A 27,316-nucleotide genomic window follows, 5' to 3' on the forward strand; every position below is an offset into this window, starting at 1 on the left:
TTCGTACAATTTGAATGAGTAATTTAGTCAAATGTACTACAATTTAAATACACTAATTATTTGTTGTTGTGTTGAGTGTTAATAGTTTTTTTGATAGTGAGTGTCTTTACACAATGGAAGACAAAATGAGTGTTATTCCTATTGACATGACTGTGGTGTCATACCTGGGGCCTCTGCCTGGGGCCTGCAAATCACTAAGGCCGCCCCTGTTTGTAGTACCAGTAGGAAATAGTGAGTGCATCGTTGTATAAGGAACGTGCAGTGCGCAGGAGCCGTGAAGGGGAAAATCGAGAGAAAGAACGAAACAGCTGCTGTTGGATTCTTAATACCTGCGTCCATAAGAACATCACAAGAAAAATCCCACCAGAAGAGGAAAAGGGGAAGCATGAAATACAGCTTGCAGGCATCATCGGTAAGGGGAACCACATAAGTATGAGCGGACAGTAAATTGTTCCCCGAATCCATAATTTTCCATCATATTCCACTGTCATAGGACTGAATGCAGATCCTATGTGCGCCCGCAGTAGCACAAAGCGGAGGTTTGGGAACCAAATTGTGTCCAACACCAACGCTGAAATCGGATGTACAGTACGTATTGTGCCGTTTCATATTGACCACGGTTTCTAATCACATTTACCAACGATTCATTAATTACCTACCGGATCCAGATTGCTTGATGGGGCGTCGAAACTTTTCAACGAAGCGTTTCAACTTTTAACCCAAGGTGTGGACTTCACGGAGGAGGAAAGTGTTGAACCAACCTGCATTGGTCTAACCTGGGAGGGCGATAAGTAATCAGCAGCGCCTCACCAAAGAATAATCTGTTCAAAAACCTGAACTGCAACGGACGCGTTTGGATAGCAGATGATCCTGTGCGTAATTGTTTTATAGCGGACTCCTTTTCGGGTGAAGAGCTCTTTGTTGTGATTGAAGTGACATTAGCCCTCTCTTATTTTCATGGCTTTGGAGTGCAGTAGTAGGAACAGTATGTGGAGCGAGGGGACAGTGCATGATTAGTTCGTTACAGAACGCACTTTCCTCGCCTTATTTCCAGTTCCAAGATATTGGACACAACACAAGGACAATTGCTGCAACTACAACGAAGTCCTGTACAGAAATAGACTTTACATTAAATCCTTCAGATTATTTCTCTCGCTGCTGCCATCGTAGTATGTCTGCACTCCGAAAGAAATTTGGGGACGATTATCAGGTAGTGACCACCTCATCCAGCGGGTCTGGATTCAACCAGCCGGCACCAGAGAAGAAGAAGAAGAGGCAACGCTTTGTGGACAAGAACGGGCGATGTAACGTCCAGCATGGAAACCTGGGTGGTGAAACCAGTAGATATCTTTCCGATTTATTCACCACACTGGTCGATTTGAAATGGCGCTGGAATTTATTCATCTTCATCCTTACATACACGGTGGCATGGCTCTTCATGGCCTTCATGTGGTGGATCATAGCCTACATAAGAGGAGACCTCCATCGAGCCCACGATGACAAGTATACGCCATGCGTTGCCAATGTCTACAACTTTCCCTCCGCGTTTTTATTCTTCATAGAAACGGAAGCCACAATAGGATATGGCTATAGGTATATCACGGACAAATGTCCCGAGGGGATCATTCTCTTTCTTTTCCAGTCAATCCTGGGATCAATTGTTGATGCTTTTTTGATTGGCTGCATGTTCATTAAGATGTCCCAGCCCAAAAAAAGGGCAGAGACTTTGATGTTCAGTGAACATGCAGCTATTTCGATGCGAGATGGAAAACTAACTCTCATGTTCAGAGTCGGCAACCTGCGTAATAGCCATATGGTCTCCGCACAGATCCGCTGCAAATTGCTGAAAGTAAGTGGCACTTCTATGCCTCCATATAGCTCAACAATATTTGTGTATTAAAACGTTACAAAATACTTATTTCAGACGGTGTAATGCATTTGTTTTCTTATCGTTTAATTACGCACAATTAAATATTAAACACGGTTGGGAAAGATAATGAAATACATCGTTATTAGAATGAAGGTATTATTAAAGTGTATTATTCCCTGCTGATGTAACTTTTTATTTTTTACTTTCTTTGCAAATGGGCTTACCAATGTGAATTAAAAGCATCAAGCTATTAATTCCAGACACATTTAGTGGCAATGCTATAATGTTTACATTTTTATGAATCTAAACAATTTGATTAATAAACCCATAGACCCCATTTAAGTTGGAGCGCTATGGTGGTGGTCACTGGGTTAAACAACCTTTGATGTGGCTTGATGTGCCTGATTAGCTATAGCCCTCCTCATTGAATTGACTCACTCTGTCTATTTACTGATGATTGATCGCCTTTGATTGCTCACAAATTGTGGATGGCTGTCAGTATGGCTCGCTAGGTCGCAGTAGTTAAACTGTGTCTCTCTTTCAAACTCCATCTATGCACGCTTCCATAGTCTCGTCAGACGCCCGAAGGCGAGTTTCTTCCTCTGGATCAGTTGGAATTGGACGTGGGCTTCAGTACCGGGGCGGACCAGCTCTTCCTGGTCTCACCACTCACAATCTGCCATGTGATCGACACCAAAAGCCCATTCTACGAACTCTCCCAGAGATCCATGCAAACAGAGCAGTTTGAAATTGTGGTCATATTGGAAGGAATAGTGGAAACCACTGGTAAGTTATCACAAATACATCATTGTTCTTTCTTGTAGTATTATAGTAAAGACCATAGGCCTATTTCATGTCTATGCCCTGAGTTAAAGTGGTGCACTATGTTTGGCTCAGGCTAGAGTATATGATAGCAAAAATAAATGTGTGTTAGTATGAGTGTAATAATACAAGGATGAGTGTAAAGTGAATGAGTATAATGTGAAGTTGCAGGGTTTTACTCTAAGTGGCCAATGTTGACCCAGATGGGCTTGTCTAATGACCCCTGGGTGTTAGTGAATGTCATTGGTTGCATGATATTGGTTTTATGTGACACAGCTGGATAGGTTTATAAATAATATGTTCTGATTTGATTTTAGGTATGCAGTGGAAATGGCAAAAAAAACGAATTGTAATTTGATATATAGTAAGTCAACATTGACAGTGGTGCTTGGTAAGAAATACAACTAAACAAGAATGCTGGTAAATTGAGTTATTTTAGAAATAATTTACTCTGTTTTTATGAGATCTCCTAAAACATATCCCAAAAGAGTTGATGTCTAGGGAACATTATTGCTGTTTGAAAATACAAACCTCACACTCTTCTGGAGGGTACATTGTAAATAAAAAAGTAAGGTGATTACAATTGTAAGGCAACCAGCTGCAATAGGATTGTGAGTTTGCTCAACATTTGGGCATATAGCTGAACCAACATGCATTCAATTTGAGAATTTATTGGACCTTGTTTGCTTATTTACCAGACTGCCTTGCGTTTCGAGTGAATGGTAGTTACCACCCATTACTGTATTTGTTAGCGACAGAGACATGGTTGTTGTATTCAATTGTTTTCAGTACTGCAGCCTTCAAGTGAGTGTCTAAGTGAATATGTTATGTTTAATATTAAACTCTTTATGACAATACATTACATTTATCATAAGGCCTTTTGAGGGCCTATTTACACCCCAACACAATGGTCTCAAACTCCTGGTTTACAGGCCACAGCAAGTCTGCAAATCAGATTATGTGCAATTCCTATTGGAATCCAGCCAGAGTGAAGATATCCAACAACTGGAACTTTTAATATCCAGAAACCTGCATTTAGAATGACTGAAGATTGATTCAGATCTGTCGTTCTGCCCCTGAACAGGCAGTTAACCCACTGTTCCTAGGCCGTCATCGAAGATAAAATAAATAAATACAACTTATTAAGACTTGCCTAAATCATATAAACTGGAACAGCCATCTCAGTAACAGGTGCCATAAATCCAACTACTAGATTGGATTAGTTTAGAAAAATGTATGCTGTTTGTGTAGGATAATATTAATCAACCAATCAAAGTACATGCACAAACACAGGTATTGAAACAAACAATTCAGAAAATCTACCTGCAAAAGAGCATGCAGAGCATGATGGGGAAGGTTGAGTTCTTTTGAGAAAACATGAAATTGTAATTTGCCTCAGCAACCGTTTTCAAATTCAGCTGACTTCGAGCAGAGTTTGTTGAGTAAACAGAATTCAGCACATTCACTCAAATTCTAGTCCTTTTTAAGCCCACTCAACTCGCATAATAATGCTGAATAAGCAATTGGTTGAATGTACTTTACAGTGTTGCCTTCCAAAGGCAAACATGAACATGAGCATGCTGAGTGTGATGGGAAAGGTTTTGAGTTGTTTTGAGATAAAAAAAAAAATGAATGTAATTTTACTCAACAACCGTTTTCAAATTTAGCTCACTTTGAGAAGAGTTTGTTGAGTAAACAAACTTTAAAACACATGAGCTCTAATTCATGTATTTTTTTAAACTCCACTCAACTCACAGATTAACTCTGATTAAGCAATTGGTTAAATTGGCTTTTAAAAAAAAAAAAAACGTCTATACTTTGCATTCCCCTGTGCTTTTTGAAATTGGAAACATAAATTCAACAAGAACAGTATTGCCACATGTGATCATGGTGTGTAGGCATTTTCAAACTGTTCCCTTTGAGAGAGCTAATAAAAGGTTTTCAAGGGAGGGCATTTAAGATTGTGGAGTGACATAACTTTGTAGCAATCCTGTCTGACGCAGAACAGACCACTGCAGATTTACTTTAATCATGAACAAGTAGGTCCTCTACTGTACGTACGTGGCAGTAGCAGACTTTACAAGTAGATATCCACAAAAAAAAAGTCAAATTGTACATCAAATAGGAAATATTTTCAGTCCTCAGATTTTATTCAGAATCCAAGCTGTTTTCAATATAGTTTTTTTTATGTGTTGATCTGTAGCAACTGACACAGAACTCGTATAGTATATGAACATTTCATGGGGCTATTTTATTTATGAGGGTTTACAGAGGGATGGTATATAGAAAAAAAAAGGTGCAGAGAAATGACTATGATAAGTCTAACCTTACGGGAGCTGCCTTTTAAGATTCATCCTAAGAATTAGACATGTCTACATCTTCTCCCAATGTTTTGGATTCATCGGTCAGTCATTATCACATAAGATTCAAGAATGAATCTTTCACTTAGGAGGTAAAAGGTTCACATGCATCATATGCAACTGGATACAACAGCAAAATTCGACAGCACATTTTACTATAATTGGATTTGAACATGTTATTTTCTCAATGTCAATGTTAAATCTAGCTAGCACTGTAATCTTGACTGGGCCAATACAAACATACTGTATGTGTGGTATAAGGTTAAAGAACAAGAAAGAGATGACGATGTGAAAACAATATGTGGTTAAAAATGTATGTACAGTAAAAGTCTAAGCCTCAGACGCTTTCATTTTGGTCCAATGTAACTGTTTCCATGGCAACCTCTCCTTGAGCATTCCGGATTGCAGCACTGCACCTAAACTTAGATTTTATTCCTATGGTATGGGGGGGGGGTGAAACGGTTTTCTATCGCGTTCATTTTCTTGGCCCAGCTCTCTCACCCCGGAGTACTTCTTCATTATTAAGCTCATATTCACACAATGAGCTTCTCAAATCGTCGTCCCACCCGTTCATGATATCATCAACTCAAAGTCAGCAGCACATGACTTCCCATCTGTTAGATTATCAGAGTTTTGAACATAATCACTGCATGCATGAGATTATTATACAGTGCATTTGGAAAGTATTCAGACCCCTTCACTTTTTCCACATTTTGTTATGTTACAGCCTTATAATAAAATTGATTAAATTGTTTTTTTTCCATCAATCTTCACACAATACACCATAATGACATAGCAAAAACAGGTTTTTAGAAATGTTTGCAATTTGTTTTACAAATAAAAACTGAAATCACATTTACATACAGTACCAGTCAAAAGTTGACACCTACTCATTCAAGGGTTATTTATTTATTTTTACTATTTTCTACATTGTAGAATATTAGTGAAGTCATCAAAATGATAAAATAACATATCGAATCATGCAGTAACCATAAGTCTGTTAAACAAATCCAAAATATATTTTAGAGTCTTCAAAGTAGCCACCCTGTGCCTTGATGACAGCTTTGCACACTCTTGGAATTCTCTCAACCAGCTTCAGGAAGTAATCACCTGGAATGCATTTCCAACAGTCTTGAAGGAGTTCCCACATATGCTGAGCACTTGTTGGCTGCTTTTCCTTCACTTTGCGGTCCAACTTATCCCAAACCATCTCAATTGGGTTGAAGTCAGGTGATTGTGGAGGCCAGGTCATCTGATGCAGCACTCCATCACTCTCCTTCATGGTCAAATAGCCCTTACACAGACTGGAGGTGTATTTTGGGTCATTGTCTTGTTGAAAAATAAATAATAGTCCCACTAAGTGCTAACCAGATGGGATGGTGTATTGCTGGAGAATGCTGTGGTAGCCATGCTGGTGTGCCTTCAATTCAAAATAAATTGCTGACAGTGTCACCAGCAAAGCACCCCCACACCTTCTCCTCCATGCTTTACGGTGGTAACCACACATGCGGAGATCATCCGTTCACCTACTCTGCGTCTCACAAAGGCACAGAGGTCGGAACCAAAAATCACAAATTTGGACTCATCAGACGAAAGGACAGATTTCCACCAGTCTAATGTCCATTGCTTGTGTTTCCTGCCCCAAGCAAGTATATTCTTATTGATGTCCTTCAGTAGTGGTTTCATTGCAGCAATTCGAGCATGAAGGCCTGATTAACGCAGTCACCTCTGAATAGTTGATGTTGAGATGTGTCTGTTATTGGAACTCTGTGAATAATTTATTTGGGCTGCAATTTGAGGATGGTAACTCAAATGAACTTATCCTCTGCAGCAGAGGTAACTCTGGGTCCTTTCGTGTGGCGGTCCTCATGAGAGCCAGTTTCACAATAGCACTTGATGGTTTTTGCGACTGCGCTTGAAGAAATGTGGTCGAAGTTCATGAAATTCATGATCAAAGTTCTTTCAATTTTCCATATTGACTGACCTTAAAGTAAAGTAATGATGGACTGTCATTTCTCTTTGCTATTTTGTGCTGTTCTTGCCATAATATGGACTTGATCTTTTACCAAATAGGGCTATCTTCTGTATCCCACCCCTACCTTGTCACAGCACAGCTCTAGGAATAGTCTTGTTGGTTCCAAATCTCTTCCATTTAAGAATGATGGAGGCCCCTGTGTTCTTGGGGACCTTCAATGCTGCAGACATTTGTTGGTACTCTTCATCAGATCTGTGCCTCCACACAATCCTCTCTCTGTGCAAAATTCCTATTACTTTCCCAAAATTCCCTGGTTTTCCAGAAATCCTGGTTGGAGGGTTCCTGGATTTCCTGCTTATTCCATCATAATACCAGAAATCTTCCAAACAGGATTTCTGGAGAATCAGGGAATTTTTGGAAAGTCACCAGAATTTTGCAACTCTAGTCTATACACAGCTATTGAGAGTCATCATCATCATCAACGTCATGCCAGGGAACACTATACTGAATCACCGAGGTGCAATCAAATTCACTTCACTGTATGTGCAGAAGTGAAATTGCTCAGACTGCAATTGCTTCACCACTCTTCTGTTCGAAATGTTACATGAATTATACATTGTAAATCTAACATGCAATTTTGTACTTTAGTCCAATTCTCTGTCTTAATTTGAGATCAGAAACAATGCCATACTTCTTTGATCAGCTCAGTTAAATGATAAACAGGCTGTGATGTTCATTTGAATGTGATAAACTAGAGGAAGAATTCTGTCAGCAGCACAGAGTTTCTCCCTCAGAAGTTGTGTGGCACTTGATTACCACAACACTTTGCAGCTCTTCATTAAAAAAAAAGATGTGAAGCACTTCATTTCAGTTTTGTGTTCACTCATCAATTATGTTTAGAAAAACATTGGCACATCATCAGGAAATGAGCTTTATGAGTGGACTGCATACAATTAGGTTGGAGTCATTAAAACTTGTTTTTCAACCACTCCACAAATGTCTTGTTAACAAACCATAGTTTTGGCAAGTTGGTTAGGGCATCTACTTTGTGCATGACAAGTAATAAAAATAATAAAAAATCCCAACAGATTATTTCACTGATAATTCAATGTATCACAATTCCATTGGGTCAGAAATTTAAATACATTAAGTTGACTGTGCCTTTAAACAGCTTGGAAAATTCCAGAAAATGATGTCATGGCTTTAGAAGCTTCTGATAGGCTAATTGGCTAATAACTCACTGCCTCTTTGCTTGACATCATGGGAAAATCAAAAGAAATCAGCCAAGACCTCAGAAAAACAAATTGTAGACCTCCACAAGTCTGGTTCATCCTTGGGAGTAATTTCCAAATGCCTGAAGGTACCACGTTCATCTGTACAAACAATAGTATGCAAGTATAACCACCATGGGACCACGCAGCCGTCATACCTCTCAGGAAGGAGACACGTTATGTCTCCTAGAGATGAACATGCTTTGGTGCGAAAAGTGCAAATCAATCCCAGAACAACAGCAAAGGACCTTGTGAAGATGCTGGAGGAAACAGGTACATAAGTATCTACATCCACAGTAAAACGAGTCCTATATCGACAAAACCTGAAAGGCTGCTCAGTAAGGAAGAAGCCACTGCTCCAAAACCGACATCAACTGTACATGCTAATGATTGATGGGCTATTGGGAACATGCTGTGGCATTTACATGATGCTAAAGAGGTGTTTGCTAATATTTTCTGAACAAGTCCAGCCGGAAGCTGCAGTGGAACATTTTATTAGACCATTTTAAAAATGAGCAATTCCGCGGGTTGTTGCATGGCAAGCTGACATTGCATCTAGGCCGCTTTGGAAAAGATTCTTCCGGTTTTGAATATTTTAATACAAAATTGTGACGTCTTGGCCTGCCCAGCATTTACCAACAAAAACCATCACTCTTGATTTTGTTACAAAAATAGTAATTTCTGGTACAGCTGATTGTAGGGTACACCACAATGATGGGGGGAAAAAAATCACTGAAAAAGAAAGCTTTGCTGTGGCAAGTGAAGCTCTTGAGTTGTACAGCAGTAGTGCCTCTGGAGGTGAGCTGGAGGAAGTCTTCTGGTCTTTCATTAATGCCTCTCAAATGGCACCCTATTCCCTATGCAGGGCCCATATGGCCCTGGTCAAAAGTTGTGCACTACATAGGGAATAGGGTGCCGTTTGGGACAGACACAGGCCATAACTAGTTAGTTGTGCATTGACGTGGCTAGTCGTCTTGGCTTCCTCTCTGCCCCCTCCATGGCAAACCCAAGGCTTTTTTACGATTCACTGGTATTGGAGAACAAATTTAATCTTCCTTGTTATTGTGTTTCTGTTATTGTGTTTCTGCTATGTGTTCATGCTAAGACGTGTGTGTGGGTGGCATGAGACTGTTATGAATTGATTTAAAGTGGACTTGATGTTTATTCATATGTATCTGTGAGCATATAAATACAGTTTGTCTGTCTTGTGGACATTCTAGCATTGGATAAAGAAAGTGTTTCAGAGTTATACGTTGTAGCACAGTTTGGCTTATCCTTCCCCAAATAATTTGCCCATTGATTCACTCCTCTTATAGATTATAATGCATTTGATATGGAAACCTTGGGAACTGTGTGTTTACCATGTTTCAATGTAAATCATTAGTTATGAGCTTCTTGAATTCTATTGCTGTATTTTCAATGGATTCTCCCATCGTTGGCTTAGAGTTGAATATTGAACAAAAATCCTGCATATTGGACAAGAAGTATGAAAAATGTAAACTTGTAATGCATAACCAAGATCAAGCGTGTATAAATATAGCTTTCTCATCTGAGATTTGGGATTAGAGGAAGGGATTTGAGGTAGGTGCAGCAGTTTACAGATGAGCTTTAGGGGAGAATAATTAACAATTTATTAACAAGATAAGTTACTTTTTTTGGCCTAAAAACAAACAATTGAGTCATTGTGTGTCTCTTTTCAATTCTATTTTAAATTGTTGTAATTAGCTATAAAATATTATACACACACTTCACATACTGTATTATGAATACTATTGCCCATTTGAATATTGAAACTAAAATAAGCAAAATAGGAGTTTATCTTACACAAAGAATAGCAGCAGCATAATCCATTCAGAGGAATTGGCATATACAGAGCCTTGCGAAAGTATTCGCCCCCCTTGAACTTTGCGACCTTTTGCCACATTTCAGGCTTCAAACATAAAGATATAAAACTATTTTTTTGTGAAGAATCAACAACAAGTGGGACACAATCATGAAGTGGAACAACATTTACAACAACATTTATTGGATATTTCAAACTTTTTTAACAAATCAAAAACTGAAACATTGGGCGTGCAAAATTATTCAGCCCCCTTAAGTTAATACATTGTAGCGCCACCTTTTGCTGCGATTACAGCTGTAAGTCGCTTGAGGTATGTCTCTATCAGTTTTGCACATCGAGAGACTGAAAATGTTTCCCATTCCTTCTTGCAAAACAGCTCGAGCTCAGTGAGGTTGGATGGAGAGCATTTGTGAACAGCAGTTTTCAGTTCTTTCCACAGATTCTCGATTGGATTCAGGTCTGGACTTTGACTTGGCCATTCTAACACCTGGATATGTTTATTTTTGAACCATTCCATTGTAGATTTTGCTTTAGGTTTGGATCATTGTCTTGTTGGAAGACAAATCTCCGTCCCAGTCTCGGGTCTTTTGCAGACTCCATCAGGTTCTCTTCCAGAATGGTCCTGTATTTGGCTCCATCCATCTTCCCATCAATTTTAACCATCTTCCCTGTCCCTGCTGAAGAAAAGCAGGCCCAAACCATGATGCTGCCACCACCATGTTTGACAGTGGGGATGGGGTGTTCAGCTGTGTTGCTTTTACGCCAAACATAACGTTTTGCATTGTTGCCAAAAAGTTCAATTTTGGTTTCATCTGACCAGAGCACCTTCTTCCACATGTTTGGTGTGTCTCCCAGGTGGCTTGTGGCAAACTTTAAACAACACTTTTTATGGATATCTTTAAGAAATGGCTTTCTTCTTGCCACTCTTCCATAAAGGCCAGATTTGTGCAATATACGACTGATTGTTGTCCTATGGACAGAGTCTCCCACCTCAGCTGTAGATCTCTGCAGTTCATCCAGAGTGATCATGGGCCTCTTGGCTGCATCTCTGATCAGTCTTCTCCTTGTATGAGCTGAAAGTTTAGAGGGACGGCCAGGTCTTGGTAGATTTGCAGTGGTCTGATACTCCTTCCATTTCAATATTATCGCTTGCACAGTGCTCCTTGGGATGTTTAAAGCTTGGGAAATATTTTTGTATCCAAATCCGGCTTTAAACTTCTTCACAGCAGTATCTCGGACCTGCCTGGTGTGTTCCTTGTTCTTCATGATGCTCTCTGTGCTTTTGACGGCCCTCTGAGACTATCACAGTGCAGGTGCATTTATACGGAGACTTGATTACACACAGGTGGATTGTATTTATCATCATTAGTCATTTAGGTCAACATTGGATCATTCAGAGATCCTCACTGAACTTCTGGAGAGAGTTTGCTGCACTGAAAGTAAAGGGGCTGAATAATTTTGCACGCCCAATTTTTCAGTTTGTGATTTGTTAAAAAAGTTTGAAATATCCAATAAATGTCGTTCCACTTCATGATTGTGTCCCACTTGTTGTTGATTCTTCACAAAAAAATACAGTTTTATATCTTTATGTTTGAAGCCTGAAATGTGGCAAAAGGTCGCAAAGTTCAAGGGGGCCGAATACTTTCGCAAGGCACTGTATCATGTAGCAGATTAGCCAAGTAGTTGGGAGTATGCATTGGTCTGTTTTTTTTTTTTATCATTCACTGGAGAAATAGAAAAAGGAAACACACAACTCTCTGCTTAAACAGGTATAGCAGCACAAGACAAATGAGTCACTGCAGCCTAGGGACTACAGCCTGTGTGTGGTGTCAGGGGTGGCATAGCACAGGTAAACAGTGGCAGAATGGAGCTTGCGATAAGGCACACAGCTGTGAAAGGATAGACAGGCCGCTGGAGAAAGTGACCATAATTCATTCGGGAATAATTACACTCAGAGCGTGTCCCGTGCTGTTCCCCGCTCCTCCATTCAGCTCCGCACTCCAGCACTCTGCAGTTTCAAAGGGGTTAATGTGGGTTCAGCTGAGGAAGTCAGCCTTCTGAGCAAGTGAGAGCAGGAGTCTCCAATTAAATCTAACGTGCCCAGGATCAGAGCACGGAAGAGTCACGGCCCTCCCCATGGAGAGGAACCGGTGTCGGCAGGGCGCTCTGATAAGACACATCTTTAATAGCTTCCTGTTCTCCGGTGAGTTACAGTGTTCATTCATTTGTTTCATTTAACTTAATTTACGGTGGCTCTTTCACTACATGCCTCAGGCATTTCATTGCATTTAGAAAGCGCGTTGCACCTTTGTGTTTTTAATTACATGTTAATTGTGATTTAGCCACCAAATGCAGTGCTAGAATCATTTTTTCTCAGTTTATACACCACAAACAAATGGTATGGTGCCAAATAAGGGTTATTTGGCTTGTAACGACAGTGGGACCTTTTTTTGAAGGTTCTAGAAAGAACTATGCTCATAAGGTTATTAATTGAACCTGTATTGTGCTATAAATAATCCTTTCCTAAGGTTCCATGAAGAACCATTAAAAGGTTCTACTGTATATAGTCCCAGTAGAAATTCACATTATAATAATGAACTCCCCTCGACCACGCCCACAAATTGGAGAAAAACCAACATTCTTTCCTATTGAGCCCCATTGTAAAAGAGACATGTTCATTGTAGATTTTTTGTGAAACAGAAATAACAAAACATGCCAAAAAGCTGCTGTGTTGTTAAATGTACATGTAGCCAGATCCAAAATCCCAACCTACGATTCGCAATGCTTCCATGTAGGGAATTAGAGCCTGCGAGAAGAGCCCTGTGGCTTCAGGCTATTCCCTGTGGGAGAGTGGGAAATGTGGGGATGCATTGTCCAAGTAGACTACACGTGTGTGGAAAACATTTAAATCACAGGTAATACATTTCACTTGTGTAGTACAGTACGTTTGTAACTTCACTCACTACGTGTAGCCGTGTAGTCCGTTTGTTTGCGTTGTTGGTCTTGGCTAGCTTAATGTTCTGGTCGGTAGCTAGCTAGCACTCACTCACGTGGCTGCTAGCATCCTCATGAAAAGGGGCATATTACATATATATAAGTCGTGAGAATGCTTGGGAGCAGGGCAATGTTAAAGTCATCTAGACATGTTTTACTTTTCTTAAATGTAGTTTTGTAATTGACTAAAACAAGCGTACGAAAAAGATTACATTTTTCTGTGAGCCAATGAGGTAATCTAGGTAACTACAGGTTGTTTTCTCCACAGGTGGGCAGGGTCGCGACGTTTAATAGTGGGTCTTATAGTACCCAAAAAACGGTTCCACTCTGGTCCGACCCTTTTGGGGTCCAAACCCTGTTAAAAAAAAGGTATTTTTAGGTTTTACCTCCTTTTCTCCCCAATTTCGTGGTAACTATCGTGTCTCATCGCTACAACTCCTGTACGGGCTCTGGAGAGACGAAAGCCATGCGTCCCCCGAAACACAACCCAACCAAGCTGCACTACTTCTTAACACAGCACGCATCCAAGCCAGCCGCACCAATGTGTTGGTGCACCTGGCAAACTTGGCGCACTGCGCCCAGCCCGCCACAGTAGTCACTTGCGCGCGATGAGACAAATATCCCTACCGGCCAAACCCTCCCTAACCCGGACGACGCTAGGGAACATGCGGACCTCCCGGTCCCGGTCGCAGCCGGAGCCTGGGCGCGAACCCAGAGTCTCTGGTGGCACAGCAATGCATATATATACACACACACACATACATAAACGTTCTAGCGGACCAAACTAATGCACAGTACACCGTGGCCTGAGCCAGTTATCACTTTGTTTTCTATTCTTTAAAAAAATAGATATATATCTGAACTGTGTGGTTATACAAAGAACCTTTTGAGATTAAGGTTCTGTTAAGAACCCTAAAAAAGAGTTCCAATGGCCTCCCGGGTGGCGCAGTGGTCTAGTGGTCTATATATATATATATATATATAGCAGTGGTCTATATATATATATATTCTTGTTTAATAGCCATATTCTATTGTTAAAATGTATTATTGTGTTTATTAAGAAGATGAATCAGGTGTGCTAACTGGAACAGCTGGGGGTCCCTGAGGAGAGAATTGACAACTACTGACTTAGTCAACTGTTCTCAATTGACACAAGGCCATGTGTGAGTCTTTCACAAGACACGGTCACTGGCCATAATCATATATACAATGTGATAGCCTGACAACAGATTAGATAAACTGGCATGAAACTCACACTCAGGGTTGCACAAAATAGCTGGAAGCAAACCACACCCCAAAATATTATAATGGCCCACCACCCCTAGATTTTAATTATCACTTACGAGTTTTTGGAACTGCAAAGAACCATTGAAGGGCTCAAGGGTTCTTTGGGTCAGTATGGTTTCATATAGAACCAGAACCATCACCCTTCCCAAACAACCATTGAGGAACCCTTTTTTGTTAGTGTGTAATGTAGCACATGCACTCTGTAGTGTACATGTCTCATGTTGGATTTTTTTTTGTTCAGCTCAGTTCAGATACTTAATGTAATAGACTAAATCTAGATCGTGTTGAATTCCTCATGCACATGACCAGTTTGCATTAAGAGACTCCCACCGGGTGACAGCTTGCTTTGTCTAAAGTCCCACTGTGATAGAAAGTGTTGATTCACACAATCAATCAAGTTTATTTATAATGCTCTTTTTTACATCAGCCGAGGTCACAAAGTGCTGTACAGAAACCCAGCCTAAAGTCCCAAACATCAAGAAATGCAGATGTAGAAACACGGTGGCTAGGAAAAACTCCCTAGAAAGGCAGGAACCTAGGAAGAAACCTAGAGAGGAAACATGCTCTGAGGGGTGGCCAGTCCTCTTCTGGCTGTGCCAGGTTGAGATTATAACAGTACATGGCCAAGATGTTCATAGATGACCAGCAGGGTCAAATAATAATAATCACAGTGGTTGTAGAGGGTGCAACAGGTCAGCACCTCGGGAATAAATGTCAGTTGACTTCATAGCCGAGCATTCAGAGTTAGAGACAGCAGGTGCGGCAGAGAGAGGGAGACAAAAACAGCAGGTTTACCAAGGTAACACGTCCGGTGAACAGGTCAGGGTTCCATAACCGCAGGCAGAACAGTTGAAACTGGAGCAGCAGCACAACCAGCTGGACTGGGACAGCAAGGAGTCATCAGGCCAGGTAGTCCTGAGGCATGGTCCCAGGGCTCAGGTCCTCCGGGAGGGGAGGGAGAGAGAATTAGAGGGAGCATACTAAAATTCACACAGGACACCGGATAAGACAGGAGAAATACTACAGACATAAGACTGACAATAGCCCCCGAACACAAACTATTGCAGAATAAATACTGGAGGCTGAGACAGGAGTGGTCGGGAGACACTGTGGCCCCTGAACAGGGCCAACCAGGCAGGATATAACCCCACCCACTTTGCCAAAGCACAGCCCCCTCACCACTAGAGGGATATCTTCAAACCACCAACTTACTACCCTGAGACAAGGCTGAGTATAGCCCACAAAAATCTCCCCCACGGCTCGAACCCGAGTGGCACCAAACCCAGACAGGAAGATCACGTCAGTGACTCAACCCACTCAAGTGACGCACCCCTCCTAGGGACGGGATGGAAGAGCACCAGTAAGCCAGTGACTCAGCCCCAGTAAGCCAGTGACTCAGCCCCCATAATAGGGTTAGAGGCAGAGAATCCCAGTGGTGAGAGGGGAACCGGCCAGTCAGAGACAGCAAGAGCGGTTCGTTGCTCCAGTGCCTTTCCGATCACCTTCACACCCTTGGGCCAGACTACACTCAATCATAGGACCTACTGAAGGTTGAGACCGAGTCTGCGTCTCTCACATGGATAGGCAGACCATTGCAAAAAAAATAGCTCTATAGGAGAAAACCATGCCTCCAGCTGTTTGCTTAGAAATTCGAGGGACAATTAGGAGGCCTGCGTCTTGTGATCGTAGTGTACGTGTAGGTATGTACGGCAGGACCAAATCGGAGAGATAGGTAGGAGCAAGCCCATGTAATGCTTTGTAGGTTAGCAGTAAAACATTGAAATCAGCCCTAGCCTTTACAGGAAGCCAGTGTCGAGAGGCTAGCACTGAAGCACTGGAGACAACACACTAGAGAGCTTTACATTTCCTGACTATATAGTAATTTCACCAGGGATGAACTCCACATAATGGACATTTTGTTGAACAAGCTATGACATGGAGTATTCATTATCCCCTTCAGATGAACTGTGTTTGCTTCCCAAGGGAAAACAAGGTAATTGTCTCTTTGGGGATTTGTCAGGTCTCAGTTGAACTGTAATAAATCATGGGATGGAGGAAGGGGTGTGGCAGTGGGAGACCTGGGCTGAACTCATTTGGTGACGCCACTACACCTAAAGTAACGGGTCAGGCCATGATGTGTAGAACAGAGTCGTCATCACGCTACTTAGAGTTGGAAATAATTTTATCTTTGTCTCCAAGGACTTGCATGTGTTTTGGACTTAATATGCAAGTCTAATACGAATGTATTGTGTATAGTAGTATTGCAAATGTTACTTTATATGTGCCTATATAAAGTGTCACTTAGATTGTTGATAGGGGTATCATGTTGCCACTTTCGCCATCCAGAACTAAATGGAACCAGACAAGGATCTTGGTTATATTAAATAATCACTAAGGAAGGATGGGTAGCCTAGAGCTTGGTCAAAACTGACTGAAGATTGGGGCTCCTCATTAACTGTCTGTTATCGCAAAGTAATAAAGGTTGTGCTCTGCTTTTATTTATTTTTTGGCCACTGTGCAGTATTGATCGCTAGCGTCCGAGTGTCCCTGAAGTCCACGTTAATCGATCTCGGTCTAAACACACACAGCCACATTTACATTTTGTTCTTTGGGAGGTCGCTTCTAGCGGAGACGATCTTTGGGGGATGTCTGCTTTCTATTTCTGTCTTATTGACATGCTGTGGGGTACTGGACCTCACTCAACCCACAGTAAGAAAACACAAGCATAACGGAATATGCAATATCCCTTTTCCAACGGCTCCCGGCTAGGGTTAAATAGAGGGAAGTGGGTTACTGAGATCTACCGCCCAAACCCACTCCCTTGTCCATTGTGTTATCCTGCTTCTCTTTGTAGCAGCTTTTTGCCCATCCTCCCCATCTCCTATTCCTCACCAACACACTTTTTCCCTTGATAATGTCAGTTCCCCCCCCCCCCCCCCCCCCCTGCTTGTTAAGTGGTCTTGCTGTTGTGTACAGCCTTATGTTCCTGCGCCTGGTCTGTCACCTCACCCTGTGTAGAGGCTTGGCAGGCAATGGCAATCTCCTCTCTCTCACACACACACACACACACACACACACACACACACACACACACACACACACACACACACACACACAGCCCCTGCTCTGCTCTGCTGTTTACCTCCACACTGATGTTATTGCCTGAGCATTTTGGCTCCCTCAACACCCATCCCCCATAGCAGTACATTTCAACACCATTTTATTCTCAGCCAGTGAATTTCCTTCTCTGTGTTTTTTTTCCTTGCACACATTTTGCCTGCCGCATGTTGAAAGCTGAACGCTCGAGATGCAACCTTAATGAATTGATTAAATACTAAAAAACAGTATTACAACAGATTTAAATTCATCTATGAAGAATGAAAAGGAGAAAGCACGCCCCTAAAAGCTAGAGGTTTCTCTTTTCCTCAGCATACAGTGTATTTTGATGGTGGTCACCATAGAAACAGATTTGTCTAAGAGATCGGAACTGTTCCCGTAATAGATGTATCCGTTTCAGAATTTGATTGATTTTTTTCATCCTTTAATAGTCACAACGTGATGTGTCCTTTCAGGCGTTTTGTTGAAAAAAGGTGGCCATTCAGTTGTTAGGAACCCAAAGTACTGTACTCGGCAGAGTATTGTTACAGTATGTCCTGTGAATTCAACTGTTCCTTTTCCATTAAAAGCCAGGTAGCAGATAATGGGCCCTATCAGATATGCATGTAGTTGGTGCTGTATATTATTGAAAATACATGGGTTCTAATGATTTGTTAGTATACAATTTATGCTCCCCGCAAATAAAAACCACAAAGACTGATGGAAAGGCCCGAACATGGTAAGCTGGTGCCTAACGAAAATGACTGACAGACAATATTGATTCTAAATGTTATTTGTGTAATGACAATGAATTGTGAAATAGAAAACGAACTGCAATTTGCTAAAACTATTGTGATTGTGCATTAATTATAGCTAACCTTCAAATGGTACAGCTAACATAAGCTAGCTTTTATCTATCGTGATCGCTGGCAAATTAAATAGAAACAGACAATTATAGCTAAAGTACACAGAACAATAATATAAACGCACCATGTAAAGTGTTTGTTTCATGAGCTGAAATAAAAACATCCCAGAAATGTTCCATATGCACAAAAAGCTTGTTTCTCTCAAACACAGAGAGCACAAGTTTGTTTACTTCCCTATTAATGAGCATTTATCCTTTGCCAAGATAATTCCTCCACCTGACAGATGTGGCATATTAAGAAGCTGATTAAACAGCATGTTCATTACACAGGTGCACCTTGGGCTGGGGACAATAGAAGGCCACTTTAAATGTGTAGTTGTGTCACACAACACCATGCCACAGATGTCTCAAGTTTTTAGGGAGCAAAAACAAACGGAAGATAGAGGCGTACCTGCGCTATTTAGCCATCTGCGTCTCCGAACACCTGGGTGTAAACGGAAGATGGGTGCCACGAACGTGTTGTCACTGAAAGAAATACTGTCGGCTGCAACGGTGTTAAAACAGTGTACAGTTAGTGTTTGTGATATGAAAGTAGAGGGCTTTTTACTTCTTAAACTGTGCCGCAATTGAGAATGGATTCAAGTTTAGATGGAGTACTTGGCTGTTTTGGCAGCCAGAGCCAATTCGCCTCTAAACAGAACATGTAAGGTCCTTGGACAATACGGAGTAACGTTAGGATCCTTTAGTCCATTATTGGGCTCGTTAAGACGGTGCTCATAGGCTTGTATATTACCATCAGCAGAGGCTATATGACACACATTGCGGACATCAAGCTATAATATGACCAGCATTTAGCTACCAACAACTGGTAGACATGTTTGCATTTCTTTAGTTTCATCAGTGTTATTTAGATGGAAGATGTTAACTTAATGCGCCAGCGATAATGATGATAATGCTCAGTGCTGCTGATTGAGAAGCTTTAGAAGTTGGTGGTAGGGACAGCATCCACCGAAGCAACTTCCTGCTGAAGCCCCTCCTTCGATTGTCGATAGCAGTTGAAATTCCCAGGGATGAAATGCCCGCCTCATTCTCACAATATGTATCCCACTTCATAAAACGTTTTCAATTGCAATGGTCGAAAACTTCACTAAAACTTTGACAACAAAAAAAGATGATGTATAAAATACAATTGCTAGCTCGATACTGTTACTGTCTTTACGCTTACGGAAAAACCCCACACGTATTCAAACTAATTATGCGTTCAAATCCAAGTGGGAATTTAGCAGTTGTGATGTCGTAAATACCAGTTGGGTGCGTTTGTGCTTTGAACTAGTTGAGGAACGCTGATTGGCTAATGGCCAACAAGCTGCGTAAACCATAAACTAAAAGTACAGCTATCATGCTTGTAAACATATTGTAGTGTTCAGAAACCATCGGAAATGGATACTTCCTCAATTCCCGACTTGGAAGACAATTTATAAATTCAAACGATCCGCATGGAACTATACATTGAAGTTTAGAAGACGTGTTGTCTTCCAAGTGGGGGGAATTGAATAAGTATCGCCAAGTAAAGCTCGGTCTAAAATTCTCTGTGCTATGCTTTAAACTACCTACTATGTAAGGGCTGTATGGAAGCATTCACATATCACCAGCATTTCTAAGTGAAGACTTGTATTTCCAAAGTGTGACACAGAGCTTAGGGCGTTATGGGTTTGTTTCCAAAGTTAAGAGCTGATTAGGAGAAAACCTCAAACCCAACTTTAAGGACCACATTACAATATTATAAACATTGATTTAAGAATTTGTTAACATTTGGGAATGATTTCTTGGGGGTGATCTAAGTTACTAGTATATGTGTTTTTGGCATTGAGAAATAGGTGCTACACTCTTTTCAAATGGGGCATCTATTGGATGCTTATTCCCTCTGTCAGTTTGCTTCTCCGTGCTGCTCTAGCTTAGTGCATCTCTTTAATAAAGAAGTAGTCAAGCAGGGATGCATTCTTCTGCTTGTCAGCAACAACCTTCAACATGATGAATTGGTATTTAATTGTTGCTGCTCACCATTTTGTAAATTATTAAAGCATTCATATGTTAATGTCATTTATTACCAAAAAAGATCTGAACAGTGCTCTGATGCAAGGACAAGAGGGTTGAGTCGTGATTCTCTATTCACGGTCCAGATTCCCATTCTTGCTTCTGCTAGCGTTTTTTCTCATACAAAAACACTTCAGTTGCCTCTAAAGCCCTGATACTATGTCAGGGGACTGTGCTGACAGCCATATACTGGTGAGTGAGGGTGGGTGGATGAGTGCGTGTCTGTGCGTGTGTGTGTGGCTGTGTGCTTGCGTGCATGCACGTGTGTGTGTGTGTGTTTGTGAGAGGTTGTCTTACATCTGCAGATCCTTGTCTGTGATATAATTTAGAGGTCGGGGAGGACTCTTTACGCCCACCTTTCTCTCAGTGACTTGGGCTGTGGGTGTCGAAGTGCAGAAACATGCTAATCTGAATAACAAACAATCCTCTATTTGCATAAATATGTCCATTCTTAGCACCATTTGCATTTCATCTTTCCCCCCCCAAAAATGCAGGTTGTTGTGTAAAACAAGCTCAGGAAAGCACTTTTTGTGTTTTCTGAAGAAAAAATGATCTGTGTTTATTTTTTGATATGTAAGAACTGGGTAGAATGAAACAGGCATCTATCTACAGCCAGGATGCAAGACTCTGGTCCTCGAGGTCTGGGGACAATGGAGTTGTGCACCCCTGATATCCAGCATATGACTGAGACCATACAGCAAACAGAAAACAGCTCCTGTGGCTTCTATATTCTGGATAAGCTTATGTTAGAGACTCTGCTCCATGAATGCCAGTAAGCTTAGTGAGCCACCATCAAGCAGAAACTACTGACAAGCTTTCTGCTAGTCCACTTTCCATTCTCGGCACCCACAGAATCCGTTTTATCTCCCTGTCACTTTAGTGACTTGGCTGCTGTTCAATTTTGTTATATGACAAAAGCTAACTCAGTATTATCCAGCAGGACTGCATCTATTCCTCTGACACTTTGATAGACTCCCAAACACACAACCTCAGAGAGATCAACGTCCTCTGCAACGCCTCTTCAACCTCAGGAGGCTGAAGCAATTTGGCTTGTCACCAAAAGCACTCACAAACTTCTACAGATGCACAATCGAGAACATCCTGTCGGGCTGTATCACCGCCTGGTACGGCAACTGCTCCGCCCACAACCGTAAGGCTCTCCAGAGGGTAGTGAGGTCTGCACAACGCATCACCTGGGGGAAACCACCTGCCCTCCAGGACACCTATACCACCCGATGTCACAGGAATGCCATAAAGATCATCAAGGATAACAACCACCCAAGCCACTGCCTGTTTACCCCACTATCATCCAGAAGGCGAGGTCAGTACAGCTGCATCAAAGCAGGGACTGAGAGACTGGAAAACAGCTTCTATCTCAAGGCCATCAGACTGTTAAACAGGCACCACTAACATTGAGTGGCTGCTGCCAACATACTAACTCAACTCCAGCCACTTTAATAGTGGAAATTGATGTAAAAATGTATGACTAGCACTTTAAACAATGCCACTTAATATAATATAATGTTTACATACCCTACATTACTCTTCTAATATGTATATGTATATACTGTACTCTATATCATCTACTGCATCTTTATGTAATACATGTATCACTAGCCACTTTAAACTATGCCACTTTGTTTACATACCCTACATTACTCATCTCATATGTATATACTGTACTCGATACCATCCACTGCATCTTGCCTATGCCGTTCTGTATCATCACTCATTCATATATCTTTATGTACATATTCTTTATCCCCTTACACTTGTGTGTATAAGGTAGTAGTTGTGGAATTTGTTAGGTTAGATTCCTCGTTGGTTATTACTGCATTGTCGGAACTAGAAGCATAAGCATTTCGCTACACTCGCATTAACATCTGCTAATCATGTGTATGTGACAAATACAATTTGATTTTAACACTCTCTCAATAGCAACACATTATTGCATCAGAAGGGTACTGTATATTCAATTTGAAGAGCAACATTCCCCTGGCTTCTTGTAGATTCACCAATTGGAAAAAGGAGGGCGTTGTAGTGTTTTTTTCACAGCTCAGTTTTTTTTTTGCCTAATAATCTTCGATATGAAAACAGTAGTGTTTTGCAGGACTTTTCACGTTTCAAATGCTGTCTAGAATTAAAACAGTCCCTGGAATTATTGCCCTCTAATTTCACTATCTCATTAAAAGTCAATATTCTTTACATGAATTAATGATCTTACAGTGACATTGATGGGGCCATATCCAATTTCTACAGAGAAGGCATCACTGGGGAAGGAGTAGCTGGGTTTCTCCACGGTATGTACAGTACACCTGGGTGGAGTTGGGTTGAGATGACTGGGGGTGGAGTGTACCTCCGAATACACAGAGTCGCTGCCAGTTCAAACAAGGAAACAGTCAGTAAATGTATTTGACAAAAGATTTATTAAAAAGTGTGGATTTCAGCATACGAAGGAAGGCACGCAGCTACAGATGACAAACATGGGTATGCGGCACGGGTTTAAGAATGTACTTCTTTACAAGTATTGACTGACAGCGGCTCGACGTAGTAGGAGGTTCAGTCCGCCCAAAGCCGTCCGCTCTCAACTCCATTGATGTGATGTACATAGTGGAGTTGAGAAAAACTTGGCCTAGAGTGCAGGTGTAAAGTGATATTACCCAATATGCTGAGATGGCTCTAAAACAAGCTGACCCTACCATTGGTATCTGTCTTTGGGGCTTTGAAGAAGTGTTTGGACTTGGGACAGACGGTCTATCCAGCAATGCACATTACAGGGTATAAATTGGAAAATCGACGAGAGGTCTGGACACAGAGCGCAGTCTGTGTCCCGTGAGGATGAAAGAGCAAGACAGATGGTAATAGAGATGTATGAGAATAAAGTAACCTTTCGGTGTGCTTATTAAAGATGCTATTTGTAATATGAGATCCCGTCACTGATAAGTCAATATAAGATTTGAGCAAAACAAACACACTTTGAGGAGAAGTGATGTGCTGGAACAGATACAGGGGCATACAGGCAATCAAACCAGGTCACCGTGGTCAGGAACTAGGCGACATGATGCATCATCCAGTATTGAGTGATATAACCAGTGGTTTTAAGGATGGTTGTTTCGCTTGGGATGGTCAAAGACAAAAAATATACTTTTGTGTTGGATATTGTATGTACGCCACATTTGCCTCGAGTTGCACTCAAAGGTGACGATCCAAATAGCCTTTATATGGTGTGTTTATGCTCACGTATCGTTGGTAGATTTGGTTTCCATAGAAACACACAGTTCCAGGCAGGTATGACGATTACGTAAGGTCTTATTAAAACAAAAACAACCACACTTGTTTTCCATACAGCTGTGGCACAATTTCTGATGTTTTTCTTGTCATTGTTACAATTGCTTTCTCTCCTCTTCTAACGCTCACAATAAAAAATGTTTTGCAGTGTTTAATTGTGCTCATATCACCTCCATGTTTCCAAATGGTTATGATGGCAATTTGTCTGTAATTGTTTCTTTTTCCCAACGGAAGGGAAATCACAGAGCAGCCTCTTCACTGAGATTGTTGATGGCTTTTAGTATATGGATGCAGGAAGCTACCTACTTACGCAACACCAAATTACCTTCTTGTAATACTGTCGATGGTGCTTTTACAAAATAGCTGGGCTCTCCTCCAATATGAAGCCACTCAATAGGATGCAGGTCAGAAAACAGAGAGTTACCCAACAGTGAGTCATCACAAGTTTGATTATCTGATCTCAGAGAAGCAGTGTGATTATCCTTATTGTGTGCCAATCACTATAGATTACTGAGTATTATTATGTTACAGAATAAATGGAGGAAATATAATGATTTATTTGTGGCTTCAATAACTCCTGTCACACCCTCCGGGCCAGTTCCGTTGAACTTTATCACAATATTTTAATATCCTCTACTGATTATGCTCCATTAAGTGGTGTGCTATATTGATTTTTAATATGTTCTGTGTCTCTGGCAGTCTTTTGGATGTGACTTTTAGCTTACAGTGTTGTTGACTAATATAGCAGAGAGGCTCAGTTGGTAGAGCATGGTGCTTCCTATGCCAGGGTTGTGGGTTCAATTCCTGCTGGGACCACACATATGTAAATGTATGCACAACCAAAGATTTCAAGACTAAAGGCTGGGTGTGTTCGTAAATAGTAACAGTCCCTCCTGCAGCAAAGCACCTCCACAACATGATGCTGCCACCCCTGTGCTTCACGGTTAGGATAGGGTTCTTCTGCTTGCAACCCTCCCCCTTTTTCCTCCAAATATAATGATGGTCATTATGGCCAAACAGTTCTATTTTGGTTTCATCAGACCAGAGGACATTTCTCCAAAAAGTACGATTGTTGTCCCCATGTGCAGTTGCAAACCGTAGTCTGGCTTTTTTAATGCGGTTTTGGAGCAGTGGCTTCTTCCTTGCTTCCTTCCTTTCAGGTTATGTCGATATAGGACTCGTTTTACTGTGGACATAAATACTTTTGTACCTGTTTCCTCCAGCATCTGTTCTGGAATTGATTTGCACTTTTCACCATAAAGTACGTTCATCTCTAGGAGACAGAACGCATCTCCTTCCTGTGCGGTATGACAGCTGCGTAGTCCCGTGGTGATTATACTTGCGTACTATTGTTTGTACCGATGAATGTGATATCTTCAGGTGTTTGGAAATTGCCCCCAAGGATGAACCAGAATTGTGGAGGTCTACAATTTTTATTCTGCAGTTTTGGCTGATTTATTTAGATTTCCCCATGATATCAAGCAAAGAGGCACTGAGTTTGAAGGTAGGCCTTGAAATACATCCACAGGCACCATTCCAATTGCCTCAATTTATGTCAATTAGCCTATCAGAGGCTTCTAAATCCATGACATAATTTTCTGGAATTTTCCAAGCTGTTTAAAGACACAGTCAACTTAGTGTATGTAAACTTCTGACCCACTGGAATTGTGATAAGTGAAATAATCTGTCTGTAAAATACTGTTGGAAAAAACATTTGTTTCATGCACAAAGTAGATGTCCTCACTGACTTGCAAAAACTATAGTTTGTTAACAAGAAATTGTAATGACTACGAGTTTTAATGACTACATCCTATGTGTATGTAAACTTCCAACTGCAACTGTAGGCCTATGGGTATGCATAAGCTCTAACATGCATATGGGTGTTTTGAATTAATTATCACCTTAGAAAGCACTGTCCATTTCGTTGTTTTAGGCTTTGAAACAACATCCACTAGGATCACGTTTTCCACTCAGTTTCAACCTGTTGTTGAACTTCTTACTTCAAATTGATCAATCACAATTTTAAAAGGAAGATACTGTTTTAATGATAAGTGTTTGATTTGATTTTCGATCCCATTTGCATCGATGTCCGAGTGGTTAGAGGGACAATAGAGCACTCAACACGAAAGCACTCAGAACTGCAGAGCGATAGGGCAGAAATAATACTCAGAATACTCTGACCATACTCAATGTTCCCTTGGGCACATCTGTGACTTGACTGTGACTATTAAAAACTGTTATCAGCGGATTATTGCATGGACCGTGGAAACAGTGGCAGAAACACAGATGATCATAGCTTCAATTAAAGATAAACAATACCCACTGTAACACGATCTTTAGTGTCTTTGAACGCTTATGAATTCATTCCTTAAGAATTCTGATTCATTTATTGCTGCATCAACATTTTTAAACTAGTAGGCCAGTAGTTAGTATACAATGCGTGATACTGATATCAGGGCAACCACTCAGCTTCTAATGGACTTGAACAAGGCTCCAAGAACACAAGTGCTTCCAGCATTTTTATAGCTTCCATACTTAGTTAAAAGGAAATGTAAGAAGTGGCTCAGTTCAACGTCCTGGACTGACAAATGGTCAGATGTTGATCTCATCCCTGTTATAATTCGTTTTTGCTTAATGAATTCCTGAAATTAATTATGGGCGTGTGTAAAATACCGCCTCCCGTAGCCATGTTTTCCTAGACATTCAAATGTACAAAAGGTTGTTGCATGGAGCTCTGCTCAGGGTGAATGGATACAATGCAAGTAATCAGATCATGTAACTGTAATTACGATAGCATCTGCCGAATAACAGGGACGAGAGGGTTATCCTGAAGATGAACCCGTAGCTTTATGTAAAACAAATTCATGTTGCGGCTCATTAATTCAAACCTCATCATTCAATCCTCGTTATAATAATTTGTTTACGGGGATATGAGTGGAGTGTTTATTAAGCATTCACGATGCCTGGTGCTCATGATCGAGTATCTTAAATCCATGGAACTGAACCTTGTAAACGTGAAACTTTCCTTCACTGAGCCTTGATGGCAGCATGGCTGACCACACTGAGCTTGCTAAAAGAGTATAGCAGAAACCTGTCTCATATGACCTATCTTATCTACACCTCATGGCCAAAAGTATGTGGACACCTGTTCGTGAAACATCTAATTCCAAAATCATGGGCATTAATATGGAGTTGGTCCTCCCTTTGCTGCTATAACAGCCTCCACTCTTCTGGGAAGGCTTTCCACTAGATGTTGGAACATTGCTGCGGGGACTTGCTTCCGTTCAGCCACGAGCATTAGTGAGGTCGGCCACTGATGTTGAGCGATTAGGCCCGGCTCGCAGTCGCCGTTCTAATTCATTCCACGGGTGGGTGGGGTTGAGGTCAGACCTCTGTGCAGGCCAGTCAAGTTCTTCCACACCGATCTTGACAAACAATTTCTGTATGGACCTCACTTAGTGCACAAGGGCATTGTCATGCTGAAGCAAGAAAGGGCCTTCCCCAAAGTGTTGCCACAAAGATGGAAGCACAGAACTGTCTAGAATGTCATT

At 41.2% G+C, this 27,316-nt stretch overlaps 1 protein-coding gene across 1 annotated transcript in view; it reads left to right on the plus strand.

The window, feature by feature from the left end:
• Positions 1–244: 244 nt before the first annotated feature.
• Positions 245–27,316, plus strand: part of LOC110520046 (G protein-activated inward rectifier potassium channel 1-like) — a 31,231-nt gene continuing 4,159 nt past the window's right edge. Inside the window, exons 1-2 of the mRNA XM_021597024.2 lie at positions 245–1,849; positions 2,440–2,656. Coding sequence (XP_021452699.1) covers positions 1,010–1,849; positions 2,440–2,656 — 1,057 coding nt within the window. The 5' untranslated portion in view covers positions 245–1,009. The remainder of the gene's footprint in view (positions 1,850–2,439; positions 2,657–27,316) is intronic.

Source organism: Oncorhynchus mykiss, chromosome 3 (assembly GCF_013265735.2).
Source record: "Oncorhynchus mykiss isolate Arlee chromosome 3, USDA_OmykA_1.1, whole genome shotgun sequence".
In the NCBI taxonomy this organism is placed as follows: domain Eukaryota; kingdom Metazoa; phylum Chordata; class Actinopteri; order Salmoniformes; family Salmonidae; genus Oncorhynchus; species Oncorhynchus mykiss.